At 36.0% G+C, this 22,580-nt stretch overlaps 1 protein-coding gene across 2 annotated transcripts in view; it reads left to right on the plus strand.

Annotated features, from left to right (window-relative positions):
• Ask1 (apoptotic signal-regulating kinase 1) overlaps nt 1-16,520 on the plus strand; it is a 30,172-nt gene extending 13,652 nt beyond the window's left edge. The window contains exons 14-25 of one of the 2 annotated variants that reach the window (XM_028182210.2): nt 710-924; nt 1,445-1,540; nt 1,968-2,107; nt 3,077-3,226; nt 4,408-4,503; nt 6,952-7,045; nt 7,467-7,649; nt 8,719-8,983; nt 9,348-9,480; nt 9,910-10,026; nt 11,569-11,745; nt 13,471-16,520. In XM_028182210.2, coding sequence (XP_028038011.2) covers nt 710-924; nt 1,445-1,540; nt 1,968-2,107; nt 3,077-3,226; nt 4,408-4,503; nt 6,952-7,045; nt 7,467-7,649; nt 8,719-8,983; nt 9,348-9,480; nt 9,910-10,026; nt 11,569-11,745; nt 13,471-13,744 — 1,940 coding nt within the window. In that variant the 3' untranslated portion in view covers nt 13,745-16,520. The remainder of the gene's footprint in view (nt 1-709; nt 925-1,444; nt 1,541-1,967; nt 2,108-3,076; nt 3,227-4,407; nt 4,504-6,951; nt 7,046-7,466; nt 7,650-8,718; nt 8,984-9,347; nt 9,481-9,909; nt 10,027-11,568; nt 11,746-13,470) is intronic. The other variant, XM_028182211.2, reaches the window with a different exon arrangement.
• Nucleotides 16,521-22,580: the final 6,060 nt, after the last annotated feature.

The following is a 22,580-nucleotide window of genomic DNA, read 5'->3' on the forward strand; positions in this document are numbered from 1 at the left end:
AAATATTTTCGAATATATTTTGTCAGATTTTATCGTTTATTGTTTACTATCGACACATCATATAAATCTGACATCACTGCTAAAAACTTAGGTTTTTTTTTTATTGCCATTGTAGGCAGACGAGCATACGGCCCACCTGATGGTGAGTGGTTACCGTCGCTCATGGACTTCAGCAATGCCAGGGGCAGAGCCAAGCCGCTGCCTACCGAAACCATGCCTACTAACCATGGTATTCGTATTTTAAGCCAACGAAACCTTGAAAGTTTTTTTTTCTGCCACTTTTGTTACGGTTATTTAAAAACTATTACTGTCATTTAATTACTGATTACCGTTGTTTTTTTAATATTTAAATATATTGTTATAACTAAGAAAAAATGTGAACGAGCAATAGGAAAATGACACAAAACCGCTGGATGTAACTTCTCGCGATCGTCCAAAAAGTCCACTGAAAAAATCTCAGTAAATTACCACCATTTTACTGAGATTATATTTCATCCCATATCATCTCATTTCATTTAATTTCATCCCAGTTGATTAAATGTCTCAAATTAATCATCTTCATTTCATTTCATTTCACCCCGTATTATCATTTTTCATAAAAATAAGAATATAAATTAAAATAAGACATGACCTTAAAGGTCTTAGTTACCAGGTCATAATATCTCTTAAAAAAAATGGAAAACGTTCTTATATGAAAGCAAATTTCCAGGTCTAAAATATTTACACGATCAGAAAATCGTGCACAGAGACATTAAAGGCGACAACGTTCTGGTGAACACGTACAGTGGAGTCGTCAAGATATCTGACTTCGGCACGTCCAAGCGCCTCGCCGGACTCTGCCCTTCCACGGAGACTTTCGCCGGAACTTTGCAGTACATGGCTCCTGAAGTTATCGACAAAGGACAGAGAGGCTATGGAGCGCCCGTGAGTATTTTATGTGGTTTTTTTTTTTTTGTGGTTATGTTTATTAACGACAAGTATTATTCTGAATTGAAAAATTACCAGTCGAGATTGGTAACATAAGACAATTCAATATAGTAAGATGTGTCTGATGATTTTATTATGAAAATAAATTTATGGCCCACTTGGTGTTAAGTGGTTACCAGAGCCCATTGATACGTAATAAACCCATCTTGAGGAATCATTTCTAAGATCTAAGTATTTACGTTACAACGGCTGCCCCGACTTTCAAACCGAAACGCATTACTGCTTCACGCAGAAACAGGTGGGGTGGTGCTACCTACTTGTGCGGACTCACATGACGTTCTAATAACACCAGTAAAAAAATAGTTAATGAAATTGATTATTTCAATGATTTTGTTGTTTTTTTTTTGTGATGATTACATCGCATGATTCCCTTAGATAGACAAATATAATAAAATCGTTAAAATACGATTCAATGTTTTTCGCGATTAAAATAATTTGTATTATTATCACCTAACAGGCGGATATCTGGTCACTCGGGTGCACTGTAGTTGAAATGGCGACCGGGAATCCTCCGTTCATTGAGCTGGGCTCACCACAAGCCGCCGTCTTTAAGGTACATTGAACTTTTTTAATCCGCTCAAATGCTAATTTAAATGGTGCATGCTGTTAATATAATGATAAGAAATGAGTACCTATGTAACTATATTGTTATAAATCGTGTTCCTAATTCAAATTCATACAATACTAAACATACTAACGTTCTTGTAAAAAAAACATCGTAGTCTTATAAACTTATCCTTTTGCATTTAAATTTCATTTAAAATTTTTTAAAAGCATCTTAGTAATTTATACTTAGCTTACCTTTTTGGTTTAAATTTCATTTTAATTTTTTAGGGAACATCGTAGTCTTATATAGTTATCCTTTTGCCTAAAAAAGATATTTTCAATTTTCGAAATGTTTTCGTGTCGATATTAAATACTGTACTGTGATTTAATTTGATATTATTTACTTAAACGTTGCAATTATATTGTTTGTACAGGTGGGCTATTATAAAATGCATCCAGAGATACCGAGTGAGTTATCGTTGAGAGCGAAGAACTTTATATTGCGGTGCTTCATACCGGAGCCCGAGGAGAGGGCGACGGCCGCTGAACTACTAGAAGATCCGTTTCTATGCGAGTATGTGCTTGAATTATTTCTTATAATGTTTATTTTATTGCCCTTGTAGGCAGACGAGTATACGGCCCACCTGATGGTGAGTGGTTACCGTCGCCCATAGACTTCAGCAATGCCAGGGGCAGAGCCAAGCCGCTGCCTACCGTTGAGTACTCTCCACAAGCCTCGCTTGAAGAAGGACATGTCATAGCGCTCGAGAACATGTTTAACAAGTGCCTAGTTATATCGGTCACATGGAATATTTTTATTCTTTTAAACGACACTAGCGACATCTGTTTTTGTTTAATGGCGGTATATCGGGAAGTTTTTTTTTATTGCTTAGTTGGGTAGACGAGCTCACAGCTCACCTGGTGTTAAGTGGTTACTGGAGCCCATAGACATTTACCATGTAAATGCGTCACCCACCTTGAGATATAAGTTCTAAGGTCTCAGTATAGTTACAACGGCTGCCCCACTCTTCAAACCGAAACACTGATAATTACTGCTTCACGGCAAAAATAGGCAGGGCGGTGGTACCTACCCGCGCGGACTCACAAGAGATCCTATCACCAGTAATTACGCAAATTATAATTTTGCGGGTTTGATTTTTATTACACGATGTTATTCCTTCACCGTGGAAGTCAATAGTGAACATTTGTTAAATACGTATTTCGCATGTAAACACCAAAAATTCGTTTGAATCAATGATTCGCGAACATATGTATACCGAGATGCGCCCTAAGTAAATTCTATTGTTTGATGGTATAACTGTTGGATTGTAATAAGTATGAAATTATACTCATAAAATTTTATGTGTAATGCTTAGTGTGAGATACGCGTTTCTACGTAACAGTACTATCTCAACATGAGTCTTATACATGAAAGATTATCATCATTCTCCTGCCCTTCTTTCAGTCAGTCTACCTCTTCCTCTATACATGAAAAATTAAAGGACAAAAAATTAATCACTTGAATATTTTTGTACATGAACAGAAAAAAGAAACAGACCTGCCGTCTCGGTAGCAGTATCGACTACAGCCGGAGTATATCGGTTCCCGCGGATAAAGCGCGACCGATAACCGCCCAGAAGAAAATATCCGAACCCAGTCTTCCGGGAAACATTCCTACTTCACCCGACATAGAGTAAGTTGAAACAGTAAGGAATTTGATTACCCGTCCCGCTCACACGTAAACGCGTTACTATGCGTCTGAGTGATTTTGCCTTCGATAATGCTTTAAAAACGCATGGCTCCGGAAATTACTTTCAGTTATTGTTTAGTGCATGGCTTTATTAGTGACGAATTTGTATTGTTATGGTGATTCTTGTTGAAGATAGTACATGTCGCACCTTTAGAATTATAGATACCTGACCCAAAAAATGTGTGTTTGGAAAACGTCGAATAAAGTTTTTAAACCGAAAAGACGTAGAGGAAGGGGACGGTGTGAAAGAGACCATTGGATAAGTTTGTCCCTTTCTAAGCTACTTTTGGTCATTTGATTGTTAAGAGTCCCTGAAAGAGATTGTTCTAGGTCAATTTTTGAATTAAATTCGAAATCCGAAAATTTCGAAATATGTCTCTATAATTCTAAAGGTGCGATGTGATAAACAAGATAATATCAAATTATTGATTTCATATAAGTTTGTATAGAATATGTTTAAATAAGGCCGCGTTTTATTCCATAACATGAACATTTTCTGATTTGTTAGATACATTTTTTTCAATATGAATCACATTTTTTAACACGGTACTTAATCATTTTTTTGTTGTGTGACTGTTTTGGTCCATAAATTGCCTGGTGAAAGGGAGCTTTTGTATCAGGCCTAGAATGACGCTGAACTATAGTGTTTTTGTCCCTGTGTTAAGAATCAAAATTCATAAACTCATTTTCTTGCGAATCACCACAGAAAGTGCAAAGATCAACAATTTTGTTCTTATAGCAATGAATGTTTTATAAAAGTGTTATTGTTTAAAAAAATACATTGTTTAATTGAAAATAAAGTTCCTTTAAAATATTACACCTTGCATTAAATTACCAAGTAATTTGATTCTAAAATAAATACTAGAATGCGATATTAATTTAGAAACACCCTTATTTATGAATCGTGTAAGCAGATAAAAATATAAGCATGCTATTTAACTGTATCTGCAATTCATTAATAAATACCTACAATAACACTTTTATTTGAAAATAGAATCGAATTCACGAATCAACGAATAACGTAACTATCACATAAATAAATAATAAATAGTTGACAATTTTAAATCCGTTATAACGTTGTCGATTGCTTTGCACCTAAGCCTGTTTTGTTTTCCCGTGGAAAGGGTGAAAACGATCCGGTCTAATCCCACAATCACCCGGACGGCTTCGTCGATGCTCTCACCGATTCTGATATACCCACCGGACCTGTCCAACAGCAGGTAAACATGTTTACACCACGAACACACGAATAAATCAATCATAGAATACTATATTTTATTTTGACATTATTTTTATAATTAATAATTTTATTTGAATTCCTTCAAAAATTCCCTATCCCCTAAATACTAGAGATAGCTACTAGAGATTATCAAATAGAACGTTTTATCGTTAATAGCTGCCTGAAATATTACTACCGTACAAGATTCACCGAACCGATACAATAAATGAAAAACACTATAAGGATGTACACTATCCACAAACATGAAAACTAAATTATTATATAATCTTATATCGTTAATTTAAAATAAATTACTATCATAGATTATTATTAATAGCCTATACATATATTTTACAAAACAGATTATTCTGTAGTCAACAGTTTATGTTACGTTATAATTTAAATAAATACCTAGTCAGGTCATAAATTCTGTCACATGTTTAATGTAAAATAATTGAAACAAGTTTATTCATTATGTAACCATTCATATACCAAAATTAACTTAACAAAACATAGATTCTTATAACACTAAGGTTTATTCAAAATTACCTCCGTGATTTTGAATACAGGCCTTCAATCTGCGCGGCCAGTCGTCTATCGCAGCACGAACGAGGTCCATGTCAATATCGGCGGCTGCCTTAATCAAGGATGTCTTGAGTGACTCCAAATTGGGATGAGGCTTTGAGCACGCCTTTTCCTCCAAGTGTTGCCATATCTTGTAATCTAACGGATTCAAATCTGGACTGGAGGAGGGCCAGTCTTCGTGTCGGATGAAGTCGATTTCACGCGCCGCCAGCCAGTCTTGTGTGCTCTTCGCTCTATGAGCTGGCGCCGAATCTTGTTGGAGTACCCAGTGCCTGTTATTGAACATGGTATGAGAAACAGGTTCCACGAGGTTCGTCAGGACTGTATTTTGATACACAACTGCATTCGTTTTTACACCTTTCTCACAAAAATGTACCTCTGTTAAGCCCCAATAAGAAACTCCCAACCATACCATGAGCGAGGATGGAAAATGATCTCGTTGGACACGCGGAATACGGTTGCTCGCTTCTTCACTACTGTGTGCGTACACCTTATCATTTTGTTTGTTGTAGCTCTCTTCTACGGTAAAAAATTTTTCATCCGCTAAAAGAATTTCCCGATATTTTTTTCCCGCGTACCGCTTCAACAAAGCGCGGCATCTCTTCAGTCTCAGGTCCATTAGACGAGCATTCAAACGATGTCCTGTTTTTCTTCGATATGGCCGAAGCCCTAAGTCTTCATTTAACACCCTTTTCATCGTGGTTCTGCTTAACCCCATCTGAAGGGCCAACAGTTTCTGCTTACGTTTGGGATTTCTTTGAATTCGCGCCTTCACAGCTTTTATCACTGCTGGAGTCCTAATAGACCGAGGGCGATCACTTCTTGACCTGTCATCTACACTAGAGTCTTCATTGTATCGTTTGATGGTACGACAAAACGAATCTTTTGGTTATATTAAAAATTATCAGTATGTTAAAAATTTGAATTGGTGTGTAACCGCAACGATGCAACGCAATAACTGCAACACGGTCTTCTTTAAGCGTCCACTCCATATTTAAAAATGAGTAAAATTCTAAAAGTATGCATTTTCATTTTCATGAACAATTCGAAATTCGAATTCAATAAACTTTTTTGTGGCCAGCATTCTAAATGAAAAGTTTTTACTGTGTGACAATACTTATGACCGGACTAGTTATAATAATTATTTGCTATTAAAATTTTCTTCTCTTTTAAATGCATGATAGTTAATTGGGGCTTGTAATATTTATTGCACCTTGGAAAAGAATTTTACTGGACATAACATTTTTTTAATGCTAAAATGTTTTACCAATGGTGAATATTAATGAGCTGTAACATCTTATATATTATAAATAAAAATAAAATATTGGATTCTATGAATAAAAATGTTGGCGGAACACGTTGATTTGAAGTCGTGTCCAAATTGATAGGGCATGTGAGGAAAGTGCATCTCCGAAATCACAAAACTGATCCATTATTGAGTGGTTTTTGATTGTAAATGCTATATAACTCAATAATAAGGTTATTTTATCATTTAAAAAATGAAATGAACTACATATTAACATAAATACATTAGATTTAAGGTTAATGCTAATAAAGGCATTAACAGTCAAAGGCATTTATTATTATATTGTGACCACTGGAATAATCTTCATTCGTTTTAAAATATTAATTTTAACTTTGAATAATATTTGTATTCGTATAGTAGCAATTAGATTCTTCGCATATAGCAAAAGATACGAGTAATTATAGATAATATAGCATTAGTTTCTATAGACACGAAACACTCTTTTTAAAGCACTATGCAATTCTAAAGCCTTGTTTTTTTTACTTTATTATTTGTAATACACAGAAAATAGGATTTATATTTAAACAGAAAACCGGAGTGATGATATTGTTTTTTTAGTACAATGCCCAACACGCCGTCCACTGATGATATGGACAGCAACGATACGATTTTGAACAGGCGAAGCTCTTCCGGCGGCTTGTTATCGCCAGAGGTAAGAATTGAACATGATATTTCTAGATATCAACGACATTAGGTCCCATAAAATTTTCGTAACCACTTTTCGACGTGAAGATACGTTTTTTTGTTGTTTAAGAACTAAAAAAATAAGTTTAAGAACTAAAAAAAACAAAATTTTTAATAGTACATAAGCCTAACTAAAAATCTAAATAATATTTTTTCTTGTACTGATGAAATAATATTAAGATAAAATTACCGTAACGGTCCTTGATTAAAGTAGTTAAAGAAAATGAAGTTAAAAGATGCTGTTATATGTCAAAAGATAAATACAGATCAAGCTAATAAAGCGTGTTCACAATTGCTGGATACGATTTATGGTGCCAACCAATATATTGGCTCAATACACCATAGATATAAATATTTTGTAGAGAAACTGTTAGTCTCTAATTTTTCAGGTGGACATGACAAACGTGCCTCGTTCTTCAATAGACGTTGAACACGACGGCTTCTACTTATTGAAGAAGGACTCGCAGCGACGTCTCACTCTCTCCCGGGTGCTAGAGCAGGATAGCGAGAAGATCTGCTCGAAGTGGATGCTTAGCATTCAACAGGATTTTGGAAATACTGTTCTCACTATGGTAAAAAAAAGGCTTGTACTTTTTAAATCGCAATTGTATTTTTTTATATCGGTGATAGGCATGTTAGAAAACGGTGCACGTGCAACTTGGTGCACGTGAATGAAGTGATACTTCTTTTTCGATTGTAGTATTGTGGTTTTCTTCATATTTCATCCTTAAATCAGATTGCTCTTGTAATAGGGAATAGGGAATGTGTATAAGAGATGCGACAAACTTCAACATTTATATCATATATATTTTAAAGATAGATAGAAAAATAAAACTAAAATGTGGTGTCGTGGGACACCAGGTAAGAACGAAGTTCCTTCGGCTAATGTAGAATCGACACAATTTGCAAAAAAAAGAAGGAGAAAGAGAAAGGTATTATACACTACTCGCTTGTGTATACGACTTTCGCGCTCGCGCCTGCGCACGTCTCATTTAACGGTTTTATTCCACGCACTTTTTTCCACGGATTTTTTCTTACGGTTTTACTATCACATTTTTTTCAGTTCGGTCGCGCAGCAAAATCCCTATCCTCTCCAAGCCTGCCGTAAGGAATTTCGTTCCAATAAATCTTTTTTTTAAATACTAAGCCACTCTTTGCTAATGCTCGCACTGGCCTATAAAAAGTATACTACGCGCATGCGTTCGAGTGCCACGCATTCACTCTCACTCTGTCTCTCTCTAGTATGGTAGAGTTAAACGTTTAACGTAACCTTGTTGGAAGTCGCATTAGAAGTATCACTTCAATAAACGTGTCATTACTGATATTTATGAATGTTTTCGCAATAAAAAAATTCGCCCACTATACGCATTACCGTCAGGTACGCTCTGAACTTGTTTGCGTTTCAATAATAAGAAATAAAAATTATTTTAATCTCGTTGAGAATTTTAACACTTTTAGATACATATCAATCAATTACGATAGTGAGGGAGGGACATGTTATGTTATCGATATTAAATCCTATACCTACAATGTAAATTTTCAATACAAAATATTCAAAACTAGTAATGGTAGTTTTATATAGAAAGTGGTAGAGATATTTTGATGAGACCATAAGTTGAAGTAAATTCGGTATATTTCCAGAATCACTTGGAGACGCTACGATGCGCACTAAAAGAATACATAATGGATCAAAATCGAAACGTCATAGAACAAGCGATGACCACTTTGAAGGAGGAACTAGATTTCGATTCGAACGCCATCAACGAGCTGCATTCCGCCATATACATGTTCCAAGAGGCCGTCAACGTCGTGCTGCGGATGCACAGCATCAAGCCGCACTGGATGTTCGCGCTCGACAACTTAGTGCGGAACGCGGTGCAGGCCGCCATCACAGTTCTATCACCAGGTATGATTACACACAATAGCTGTAGTAGTAGAGTTCATCCATACTACCTGGAGCCACTGCGGTCATCCACAGTGCGTTTCCAGAGATCTTTTTGCCACGTACCATCCGGCTATGGAATGGGCTCGCCTCCACGGTGTTTCCCGAGCGCTATGACATGTCCTTCTTCAAACGAGGCTTGTGGAGAGTATTAAGCGGTAGGCAGCGGCTTGACTCTGTCCCTGGCATTGCTGAAGTCCATGGGCGACGGTAACCACTCACTATTAGGAGGGCTGTATGCTCGTCTGCTTACAAAGCCAATTGAAAAAAAAAACGTTCGTAATGGCCCAAGTGAAAAAAAAAATCAATTTGTATTGTTTTCCGATAGAGCTCGGAGCGAATCTAGCCGGGCAGGAGGGTAGGCGGGCCGGCGGGGTCGCAGCCGGCGGACCCGACGTTGGAACTCCTTCGGCGCTTTCCACTGCAACATCCACTCATCAAATCAGACACGAGAACCACAAGTGAGCTACCCAATAATAATATCGCACCTTTAGAATTGAAGTTGCGTAACTACAAAATTGAAGAAAATGATTTTTATACTTTAAACGACTTATAAACATGTATACTATCAGTTTACACAATAAAAGTTTTAAAATTCAAAATTAAATTTAAATTTTAGTCTACAAAAGGATAAAGTACACTTTCCGTCTCTTTTAAATCAAGCGTATACGTTTAACTTTAAGGCTTAAAGTATTAAAATCGAACCTGAAAAATTAAAATTCATCAATAGCGTTTTTGGCGTTAACAAAAAAAACAAGAATTTAGGATTAAGCCATTTTAATTATAAAGGTTGTCCTATAGTTGTAATGAACTTTGTTTACTTAGCAAATTTGTCCTGATTCGTTGTGCGTATTTTTTCTGTGCTAAATATTTCATTAATTTCCGTACAGATTACAACAAGAACTAATTGAAAGCTATCAGCAACACCAGGCATTGCTTCGGCAGATGTTAGAAGAGCAAAAGCTACAGACGCAGATCATTCGTGAATTGGTCGAGAGCAGGAATCGGTAAGCGTTCTCCAAACTGCTTTTTTTTAAAGTGTCGGTCAACTAGCTGTACATACCTACATTGTTTTTTTACTATTACATTCCTAGAACTTTCTTTTTTATTTCTTATATTGGTGGATGAGCTCACAGCCCACCTGGTGTTAAGTGGTTACTAGAGCCCATAGACATCTATAACGTAAATGTGCCACCCACTTTGAGATATAAGTTCTAAGGTCTCAGTATAGTTACAACGGCTGCCCCACCCTTCAAACCGAAACGCATTACTGCTTCACGGCAGGAATAGGCAGGGCGGTGGTATCTACCCGCACGGACTCACAAGAGGTCCTACCACCAGTATATCCTAGAATATATCATCCGTATTTGAATATTAATGACTAATAGTCGTTGATGGTTGTATACCCAAGCGTTATTTTGCAATTTGGCAAATATTGTCTGTCAACGGATATGTCATCGCTTCAAAACCAAAATCTGCTATTTGCAAAAACTCTATTTTGAATTAACGAGTAAAAACATTTTCGTATAAAATTTTATAAGAAAGTGAATTTTTAAGAACTATGTCAAATGAAAGCTATAGATAAATAACAGTTTTTTTATATGGTAGATAGGGCTGTGAAACTATACGAAAAGGTCAAAAAGTAAAAATCTCAAAAAGTGCACATAGCAATTTTGGTTTTGACAACGCGATATAATATCTCTCGATGCTATTTATCATTCATCCTTCTTTCTGATATCCTCACCTGGTTTACTGGTAAATACTTAATAAGAGGTGGGCCGTGAGCTCGTTCCCCAATTAAGAGTAACAAGATAGGTGTACATGCACAATAGCAGTGAGATGATCCGACCCCTTTTTTTTATAACCGTCTTAATTGTTTGAATATTTGATGTTGAACCAGCATTGTAGACGAAATTGAAGCTATTAACATAGTCTTATTATTTTATTTATTAATATTATTTAAATGAAAGGATACAAAAACATATTGACACATCGCTTTGTATGCGTGTTCGCGAACAAAAAGGTTTTTGTTTTACACAATTATAACTCATTATCATCATTATATTATAACTCATCATCATCATTATAACTCAAAACAGTTATAACTCAGAACACATCACACCATCATTAATTCCATTAAGGTTATCAGATGTTTTCATAAGTGTTTTTAGTACAGTTTACAAAATAACTTTATATCTTTTAAGGGATTTTCTGACCTGGTAACTAAGTTCTTTAAGTCATGTCTTATTTTATTTTACGTTCTTATTTTTATTTAAAATGATAATTAGGAGTAAAATGAAATGAAATGAGATGATATGGGATGAAATATAATAATATTTTGGGGGATCCCGAGAAGTTACCTTCAGCTTACGGCTTTGTTTCGTTTTCCCACATTTGTGCACTTTCACAGATACTAAACGGTTAATAAACCATGGTTATTACACATTTTTATCCCGAAGAGGCGCTAAATAGAAAATATAAAACAAACCACACGACTTGACTCCTCGCGTTCCCGTTAAAAAGTCTAGAATAATATCTTTGGCGGACAGGTCGGAACCGGACGAGCTGGAGCCCCCGGAGCCCGAGGAGGTGGAGCGCGTCCGCGAGTGGGTGTCGTCCCGCGGCCTGCCCGCCGCCGTCGCGCGCGCCCTCTCCCGCCAGCACTACACGCTCACGGACCTGTTACTGCACGCGCAGAGAGAAGACGTCTCCAGACTTCATCTCAGGTAGGCACGCGCGTTATAGACCTAGTAATATAACCCAGGCCGCGTTTCATAAATACAATTGTTAAAAAAAAACTATTTTATTCACAATAATTTATAAAAAATATATAATAATAGTATACAAAGAAACGGCTATTTATATGAATAATAATAACCGTCATTACGTAGACTATACATTAGACACTGTATAGCCATCATACTAAGACTATACATAAATAATAAAAATCTTACGTTACGGACGTTTTTTCCCGGTTAGGGTACCCCTCCACATCGTCTCATAGACTCGAGAAGAACAAAAATTTCGCTTTTCCATCTCATCAAGTTTCAAATCGCAATTTATAAAAGTTAAATCAAGGCTATCCGACCTAATGCTGTTAATATTGTGACTTAAACATTCCAGTTTGACGGCTAGGTCACGATCAGTTTGCATATGAAGAGTAACCGAACCATCGGACCATTTTGTAGCGCTTTGAAGTGGTTCGTCTAGCATTTTAATATAAAAAGATACACAGACATTTTTATGCAACAAGTGAACCTTATACTCATCACAATTTTTAGGAAATTGAAAAAAAATAAAAATTCTTTAAAGACTACGATCTAAATTCAGGAGTATTATAGCGAATCGTGACAACGTTTATCGCAACCCTTGAAGATCATTCCAAGGCGTGATAGACCATAAGTGTAAGAGGGGATTGAGCGAATAAATGGTGTACGATAGAGGAGTATGGAAGGAGAAAACATGTTGCGCCGACCCCACGTGACTGGGAGAAGGGCAGGAGAATGATGATGATGATGATGATTCGAGGGGTGAAAGGCTATTTATCTTAAGCGACATTTCGCTTAACACCCGTCATTGATCTTTGTAATCAAATGTCTGTTTCATTTGGTATTAACATCAACAGTTCCATGTTTTGAATTTTTTTTTATTGCTTAGATGGGTGGATGAGCTCACAGCCCACCTGGTGTTAAGTGGTTACTGGAGCCCATAGACATCTACAACGTAAATGCACCACCCACCTTGACATGTAAGTTCTAAGGTTACAGCGGCTGCCCCACCCTTTAAACCGAAACGCATTACTGCTTTACGGCAGAAACAGGCGGGGTGGTGGTACCTACCCGTGCGGACTCACAAGAGGTCCTACCACCAGTAATTACGCAAATTATAATTTTGCGGGTTTGATTTTTATTACACGATGTTATTCCTTCACCGTGGAGGTCAATCGTGAACACTACTTGTTAAGTACGTATTTCATTAGAAAAATTGGTACCCGCCTGCGGGATTCGAACACCGCTGCATCGCTCGATACGAATGCACCGGACGTCTTATCCTTTAGGCCACGACGACAACAGTCTCAGTATAGTTACAGAAATTCAATTAAGTTAAAGAAGTTTCAAAATTTTACCCCTCAAATGGTTCTCCTGTAAAGTTGGAGTTTTTTTTTTTTTTCCTACCATGCTGATAGCCTTGAAAGGCTATTTCAGCTTCATCCTAACTTTTGTAGGTGAGCTCACGGGACTCAAACCGGAGAGTTGCTAACACTGACCCTAGCAAGTACAGTGCTTCGCAGAATTTACCACCGGATCGGAAACGCGACCCACTGAGAAGATCCGGCGAGAAACTCAGTGGGCTATGGGCTAATTCGCTCGTCGAGCCCTTTGTCGACGAGCGACGGGTTTGACGAAATGTCACTTAAATAGCCTTTCCTGATCGTTGCGATTGTGTTTCAGCGGTGGCATCGAGCTTCGTTTGTGGCGCGCCATTCAAGAACACCGTCTGCACGCCGGTCCGACCCATCTGCGTCGCTCGAGCAGCACCGAGACGGACATCGACACGAACTCAATAGTGGTGGTCGAATGTCAACGGTGCAAGTCGATCCGCCGGACTACGTCGACCAACTCAAACTGTTCGAACAATCCGACGGTCGTCATCCGCGAACACCAGGTCAACGGGGAGAGTCCGCTGACTCAACTGTACGGAGAGAACGGGGTCGATAACCTCTGACTACTGCGAGGATGGTGCACTCTACAATAGCCCTCACTCGGAGGCGGTTCTGTCAGGCCTAGGACACTACGTAACTGCGAATTTTGAACATGTTTCGTAAAACTGATCAGGTACATTAAAATAGGATACAAACGTTGAACGCATCTACTAATTTGGTAGAATTTATAGCCATGTTATTTGCAGTTACCTGACCGCGTGTCCTGGGCCTTACATGTAATAGAATTCGAAATTTGATCGACTAATTCAACTATAATGTCTTTTCGATACATTCGAAAGAAACAATTTCGCTATTTCGTTTTTTTGTTTTTTCCTTACCTAATCTCTACCTGCAATATCTACCTCTAGTCTCAACCTGAAAGAAATACTAACACTAGCCCTAGCAAGAGCCGTGCTTCGCAGAATCTACCGCCGGATCGGAAACGCGACCCACTGAGAAGATCTAGCAAAAAACTCAGTGGATACAATAGTTTATTATTACCCTCACTACTGCGCTGTAGCCACTACAGCGTAGTGAATAAAATTTTAATTCTATATAGCGAAATTGTATTTTGTTAATTTTTATTCGAAAACGATAATGAGCATCTATTAACATTTCATTATTGTCGATCAAATAACGTGTTAATTAGTTGAAGTCTGTTCGCTGGTGACGAAAATTTCCGGTCTGATATACCACGATTTAAAAAAAATTAGGGTTGTCATATATCATTTTAGAATAATAATAAAAATACATATATTAGTTCGTTCAAAGATATATAACAAACAATACTTTCATATTTACCAATCGATTGTATACTCACGTACATAAAAGATAAGTTTTGGAAACGATTATAAATGCATTGTCAGACTTCATCAGTCTTACCACAATAATAGGTTGCTACTTAAAAAACGTTAAATTTTTTTTTTATTATATATTTTAGTTACATAGAGTACAAATAACGTTTAAAAAAAAGCTTTAAATAAAACGAATGTTTCGTGTGTTATAACCGCTTTGAATAACAGCTATAAATAACCGCTTGGGGCCTTGAGTGTGTCATCCGTGTTTACTTAAACATCCGTATCTTGTACTATATTTTATATCATAATACTTTGTATTTATTTTGGTAGTGTTTTAATTTAACTAGTCTTTGTAAATATTAAATATTTTCATTGTAATGAATGCATAATATAAGTGGTTTTTTTTTTTCCAGCACAAACATGCTATCGGTGCTATCACGTTGTGATTATAAGAAATTGTGCCTTGTAACGAATTACATTAAATAATTACATAATAAACATGTTTATTTGTATAGAATTTAAATTGACATCACTTTTTTGGTATGAATGTATTTAGGAATTTGTTATTTTATGCTAACAAAAAGTTTTTCAACGTTGAGTAAAAAAAATCACACGAAAAGCTTTAGAATTTATCAATTTCCTTCGAAAGCAAACTGAATTGGGTGATAACTGTCGAAAAATAATTATAAACATGTGATGTTCAAAATAAATAATTATATTAAATCTGCTTACAATTTATAATAATCTATTTTATTTTGTTTATATTGTTAAAAATGTTAAACTATTCCTTGAGATCAGAGCCATAAAGTCGATTTTACTTTTATCCAAAAAAAAAACGGCTTCACTTCTGCTGTTGCGTTTTGTCTTCCTATTTTCGAGTCTGGACATCTAGACTATAATCATAGATGAATTGTTTAAAGATATCGTTTCATAACTCCACCCCACGAGACAATATAACAATTACAAATTGTACTTTTGAAATTCCGTATATCAGATTCGTATACACATTTATATATAATTATACAAAATACGAGTGCCATATGTATACATATAATGTATCTTCTATTGTATTAGTTAAGTTTTAATATTTTCTAATATGTAGTACACAACGGTTTCATTGGGATGATCTGATCATTTGTCATAGGATGTGCTTCCAACGATAACCAACTTTTATTTTGTTACATTGAGTGACCACGCGTTGTCGCACTTGATGCTGTAGAGTGACCATATTTATTATTCAGAACGCGACCATTCCGATTCTGGGGGACTTGTTTTAATCTTGTAAAAATCTAAATAAAATGAATTTTGTTCTCGCGTTACCGATGTATGTATTTTATACGCGTCATTTTGCGTTCGAAAACAATTTTTTTTTTCTGTTATCTAATTGCCAGTAGCCTTGAGGGCTTATTCTGGCTTCACTTATTTAAGCCAAAGAGGAAACTCACTGGCTACAAATTTGTGGTCACAATACCACACAAGGAATGTGTTGCGTTAATCTAAGCACTTAGGTCACTGCTTGTGAAAATTCACTCTAGAAATTACGTATCCTTTTGTTTTTAAAGATGGACAGATAAGCTGTGTTAAGTGGTTGCTTGATGCCATGAATATCATAATGTGAACGAGGCCATCAAACTTGATACAAAAAAATAAAATTGATTTGGGCGTAGGTGGCTCATCTTGAAATACTTTCCTTCTCGCGTCGTTTTCCTCATTACTGAGGGTCATGACTTCCCCGCTGCATCAGTTTCTCCCGTACGATCTCCCTCCATCTGCTGCGATCCTTAGCTTCATGAAGGGCATTGTGGAAGTTGATGTTAAAAGAAGATCGAAATGAAATATTTAGCTGGAGCCATTTGGGCTCCATTCAAAGTTTTGAGAAAAAACATAGGCCAACTGCTTGCATTAGCCGAACTCGCAATTGTAATGTATAACTGAAACTTTTAATCCGAACCGCGTTATCGTTTCAGTAGACGCCTTCCCAAACATACCGTGAAAACTACAACGTATAATTCCAAAAAAAAAAAAAAAACCTCAATTTAGTTCCGAGTCCAAGCATTAAAATAATGGCTACCTCGCTTCAACAGACTGGAATGCATAATTGCTTTATTTTAGCAATAAGCAAGCAGTGTGCGTAGTGCGAGTGTTTTAACATTCTCGATAGCGTAAAAGTTAACTCCAATTTGTATGGAGTTGGAACGTTTGCCTGCGTTTGCCGCTAGGGGCGCTGTTCTAACTGCATACAAATCTGAGTTAACTTTTACGTTATCGAGAACGTTAAAAAACTCGCACTAAGCACGCTGATCGTTGAACAAAATCTCCGTACGTAAAGCAGTGAACACGATATGTTATATATACCTAATTAAAAACTAAACTTATTAGTTAATAAAATTGAGCATACGAGAATTTCCATTGGTCGATAGTACCAAGTATTGAGCTGTTACCTTTACCCCTTTATAATCTAACCTTTTTATAGAACGCAGCTTTATCTGTCCGTGAATAAAAAAGATGTGTGGTGTCGTGGGACACCGGATAGGAACGAAGTTCCTTATTATAAAAATATTAATTTTAAGTTTTATTCAAAGTATAAAGAAAATAAAACTGGAGGTTGCGCAACAACCCACGATCATTCGGTAACGTGTGAACTTATTGTGGTACACTTCATTCACGGTTGTTCGCATAAGAGTTAGTGTATTGCGCAAACGAACGCTCTGAGATCGTGGTCAATGAATGATAAAAAATATGTTATTTTTTGTACGTTATTACAAAGTTAAGTCGTACACTGTGTGCAATACTAATTTGTACGTTATTACAAAGTTAAGTCATACACTGTGTGCATTACTAATAAAAATCTTACGTTACGGACATTTTTTCCCGGATAGGGTACCCCTCCGCATCGCCCCATAAGGAACTTCGTTCCAAAATACTAAAACAATATACAGGTGCCGCTGTTCTCAATTGCTTGTGTTCTCAATAATTCGATTAACTTAGTCAAGCTTTAATGGGATTCATTATTTTCTTGTAGTTTAGATTGCAAAATCAGATGAAACTGAAATTATTAATATATACAAATCTGCCTTAAATTAGAATTATTATATACGGTTTTAGGATTGAATTATTCTAATGTCTTGCATAACAACAATTACTTTAAAAATATTTTTTTTTTGTAATAAATCAATACTCAATAATTACGTTGTGAAGTACAAATAAGAAACTAATATTAATACCGTAATCGTTCATTTTAGTTGAAGACGTGTTTAATCATAATATTCTACTATAAATTTAAGTTTTCATTGTTTAATACATAACATAAAAAAGTAATTGAATAAATATGTTGTTATTTAATCAAAATCTTTTTTATTTACTCCTCGAAAATTCAAATAATTTTCCAGTGCCTTCTTTGCAGCGACTATCTTTTCGTTCCAATCAGTATTATGCTTTTCTAATTATTGTGGAATATAATGCTTGTAATTAATGAACTACCAGAGGGCTTATCTTTTGCTTTCAATGTATTATGTGTTGTTGTCAGGCGCCATCGGATCACGACGACAACTAGCTACTTCTGGAAGCGTCTTATTTGAGAACACAGAAATGTATTAAGTTGAACAATAGGATTAGGATTCATTTGAAATTATAGTATAATTTTTTGTTCAGTTGTGTTAATTAAAATGCTCTATGTTAAGTCAAAATTATTTTCTGCATTAGGTATGACATTGTCGAAGAATCGAAGGTGTATGCAGTCTACAGCACTCAATGCTAGTAATCCATAACTGATATTGCAAACATGATGATTGAATTATTTTTATAATCAAATCCACTATCAAATAATTTGGAAAGACCGCAATATGTCCCGCAAAAACAAACGGAGGCTGGTACGTACATTGGTCTTCTCAATTTTCCTTTATAGCGCCTAGCGCCGAATCTTGGACGATAAGACGAAGTGAGGAGACAAATATCGACAACGATTTTGAAATGTGGTGCTGGAGGCGGATGTTGCGAATTCCATGAAAGGAGCTCGGTATTGCCACAGGGCTCCGCTATCTGCTTCCCACGTATTCTCACGTGCTTTGGTCACATCGCTCGTAGAGGCCCCGATAACTTAGAGAAGCTGATGGTAGCTGGTCAGGTTGACGGGAGAAGATCACGCGGACCTCACGCTCACCTACCCGCTGGTCTGATTTAGTAAAGACGCTCACCGGCCTGCAAATAACCGAGGCTATAAAGACCGCCGAGGACAGGAAGACGTGGGGAAGCATTGTGCATCGTGTGGTCCACATTTAAAAATTAGACACGACCTTTGAAGAATATTATGTGAGCATTGCGTGTGGCATTTAAGAGAGTAAATTCGACGAAAAAGACCTGATATGCGGAAAGAAAAAAAAAACTTGGATTTCGCACCACAATAGTGCACCTTCGCACAAGGCCAATATTATTAACGAATTTTTGACCAAAAACACAATAAATACCATCGAACAACCACCTTATTCACCAGATATGTACCCGACTACATTCTTTTTAGTTTTTCATAAATTTCAATTACCATTTCGTGGCACCAATTTTTATTAGGTAGAAGACATAAAGAATAATTCGCGTTGAGAACTGAACTTGATTCCGGAACAAACGTTTACATGTTTTGATGGTTGGATTATTCGTTGGTATCGTATTCTTTTGGATGTGTTAATATAAATTTGGATGAATACCTACCTAACTAATATTTTTTGTATCGTTTCCCGATATTTTCTTAATAGAGTAGTATTTTGCTAGAGCGGTCACACCGCTCAATTCGGAATTCAAAAACACAATAAAATACGTTGATTATACCATCAGTTGATAATACGTTGTTAATACGTAAAACCACGATAAAGCGAACACACTCGTACTTTTTACAGTAGATTGTTGGCTTTGCCCAGCTATGTCATTCTTATGATTAATAAATATCCTACGTGGTAAACCAGGTTATAAGCTGTCTTTGTACGAAATTTTATGCAAATCCGTTCATCATCATTTTTGCGTGATTGAGTAACAAATATCCAAACATACAAACTTTCACATCTGTAGTATTACAATAGATACATAGATTAAGTGTTTTGGATCCCACCAAATTTATTTTTGTATAGATAATAATCTACTAATAATAATCTATTATTCTCTTGCAATCTTTGTTTAAGGTGTATTATGAATTAAAAACCCTTAATTGGCGTCGGTCTGACTCTTTGTCAACCACACTGATTTTATTAAATTAATATTTTTAATACATAGTCATTTCCGTGGCAATCTTAAATTCTGATACACAAACACAAATTAGGGGCTAAAATTTAAACAATTATTTAAAAAAAGAAATAAAAAAATAATGAAAAGCAACAACAAGAATTTTTTCAAGATTAACACATCAATTATTTTTATTATTGTGCTGTGCTTGTTTTGTGAACATTATTATCATATGATAAGATAGCAGTGAATATTCAGCATTATTATCGATACTTTTATGAGAGAATTGCTTAGAAAATATTGCTAAGCCGATTACATTAATTGTAGCTAGAATAAAATCAAATTGAAGAAAAAATATCTCAGCGTGTATCGTATTCAAACATGTTTCTAAATCGATGTGCCTTATACATTTATTAATCAACATAAATAGTAAGTAACTGTCGAGACGTGCTCCCCCAGGGACGCACAAGATGTTCGTTCGTACGACATTAATTCACCCAATGTTTGCGGGCTTACGTCTGCTATAATTTGCATACGGAGTTGCGTATCTCTAATGGCATTTATGTAGTGTTTCTGTATTATAATGTTGACGTCTTGACGTAGCTGCATTCAGTCACTTAGCGATGAAGAATTTTGCTGCTAATGGAATTTGGAAACTTCTTTGTAAACAATTTCGTAGTTTCTCAATATTAAATTTAGAAGTTTTTAGAATCAATTTCCACTAATGACTTTGATGAGGCCACGCAGTCTTATGCAATAAGTACCCAAACTTAAAAAAATTACTACAAGTTCATTAATTTCTACGTTATGCATCAAAGTAAAACAATTGAAATAAATTAAAAAATGACATCAATTTTGGAGATATTGGAAGTGCAACGGGTACTCTGGTTGGAAAACAGCGGTTCGTAGAAACCGAATTTTATTACATTTTAATTCTTACAAGCTCAGTAAAGTCGATTCCAGGGTGGATGTCTACTCAATTAGCGTGGAGATTTAATTATATTAGAATATGCTTGAAACTTCGAATTTGAATTTCAATTCGATCTTAAGCTCGACGTCAGACGGACGAAAGAACAGTTAATTTCATTAGACTCGCCCACAGGTTTTTAATGTAAATTGGTAAATCAGAATGCTGATTACACCAAATTGTCTTTTACGAACTACAAGTCTACGAATAAGTTGATCCCCTGCAGATTTTCAAAAGAATAAATTACAATGGGATTCCTTTTGGAGCGACCGATAATAAAATTATATATATTTGTTATGATTTTGTAATGTATTAAAATGTAAATACTTTGAGAATGTTAAGTATTTAAAATAATTAAATAAATAACCTCACTGTTATGTACTACATGTAATCAAAACAGCAGGTAGATTTCAAATCTATATATATAAAAATGAATTGCTGTTCGTTAGTCTCGCTAAAACTCGAGAACGGCTGGACCGATATGGCTAATTTTGGTCTTGAATTATTTGTGGAAGTCCAGAGAAGGTTTAAAAGGTAGATAAATATGAAAATGCTCGAAATTAAAGAAAAATAACAATTTTGTTTTTCCTCTGATGTGTCCCCTGTCGGACGGATTCCTTTTGTTTGTTTCAAGTTTATTTTATACAAAAATTTAGGTCTTTTATTTATCGATTGAAGCACTACGAATTTTGCCGGGTCAGCTAGTTTAAAATAATTTACAATTACATTTGAATGCAGTCAGACATTAGGGCTTTGCGAAAATTAGGCTTGAGTTTGTCAAATTGGAACGAGAATTAGCAGTACTAGTGAACAAGTACTAATATCAATGATAACGCTTTGATTAATGTATTTATATTTAAAAAAAGCATTAATAAAAAACTATGTACCTTCAGAAGAAAACTCTTTGATTTTGTCTTGTACAATTAACAAGATATTTACACATAAATTCAGGAGACTGTTGGCAGTGAACCAAAACAATGTAACAAGCATAATGCAGATTTGTAGCAAAGATCGGTCTCGGTATTCGGTCTGAGCCATGAGCAATTTGCAACAGACTGAAGTACCCTCGGCCTTGTGAAATCTTATCTTAATCCGAAATAAATTATTATAACGACTTTACTACTTACATTGGTTTCTTCATGAAATGTATTTTGGACTAGATTTTCCGTGAAAACGAGTGTGTTGCGTTATGTAATTTTATAATTTCTTTCTTACTGGTGGTGGACCTCTTGTGAGTTCGCACGGGTAGGTACCACCGCCCCGCCAATTTCTGCCGTGAAGCAGTAATGCGTTTCGGTTTGAAGGGTGGGACAGCCGTTGTGACTATACTGAGACCTTAGAACTATATCTCAAGGTGGGTGGCTGCATTTACGTTGTAGATGTCTATGGGCTCCAGTAACCACTTAACACCAGGTGGGCTGTGAGCTCGTCCACACATCTAAGCAATAAAAAAAAAAGTTATTTATTTATTTATTGCATAGATGGGTGGACTAGCTGATAGCCCACCTGGTGTTAAGTGGTTACCGGAGCCCAGACATCTACAACGTAAATGCAGCCACCCACCTTGAGATATGCGTTCTAAGGTCTCAGTATAGTTACAACGGCTGCCTCACCCTTCAAACCGAAACTCATTACTGCTTCACGGCAGAAATAGGCAAGGTGATGGTACCTGCCCGTGCAGACTCGCAAGAAGTCACCACAAGTGAATTACAAATTACGAAGTTGAAAATTACTTCGACTAGATGAAACAAGAGAAAAATAAATGAATATTCTAGTTTATAGCACTGAAATCGTCTAGTATCTTAAATATGTATTGCTTCAATGGCAACTTTTTACAAATTTATAAGTCGCTCCCTATGCGGCACCTGAGATGCGTCGTGCTCTCGAATT

This window comes from Bombyx mandarina, chromosome 12 (genome assembly GCF_030267445.1).
Source record: "Bombyx mandarina strain Sakado chromosome 12, ASM3026744v2".
In the NCBI taxonomy this organism is placed as follows: Eukaryota; Metazoa; Arthropoda; class Insecta; order Lepidoptera; family Bombycidae; genus Bombyx; species Bombyx mandarina.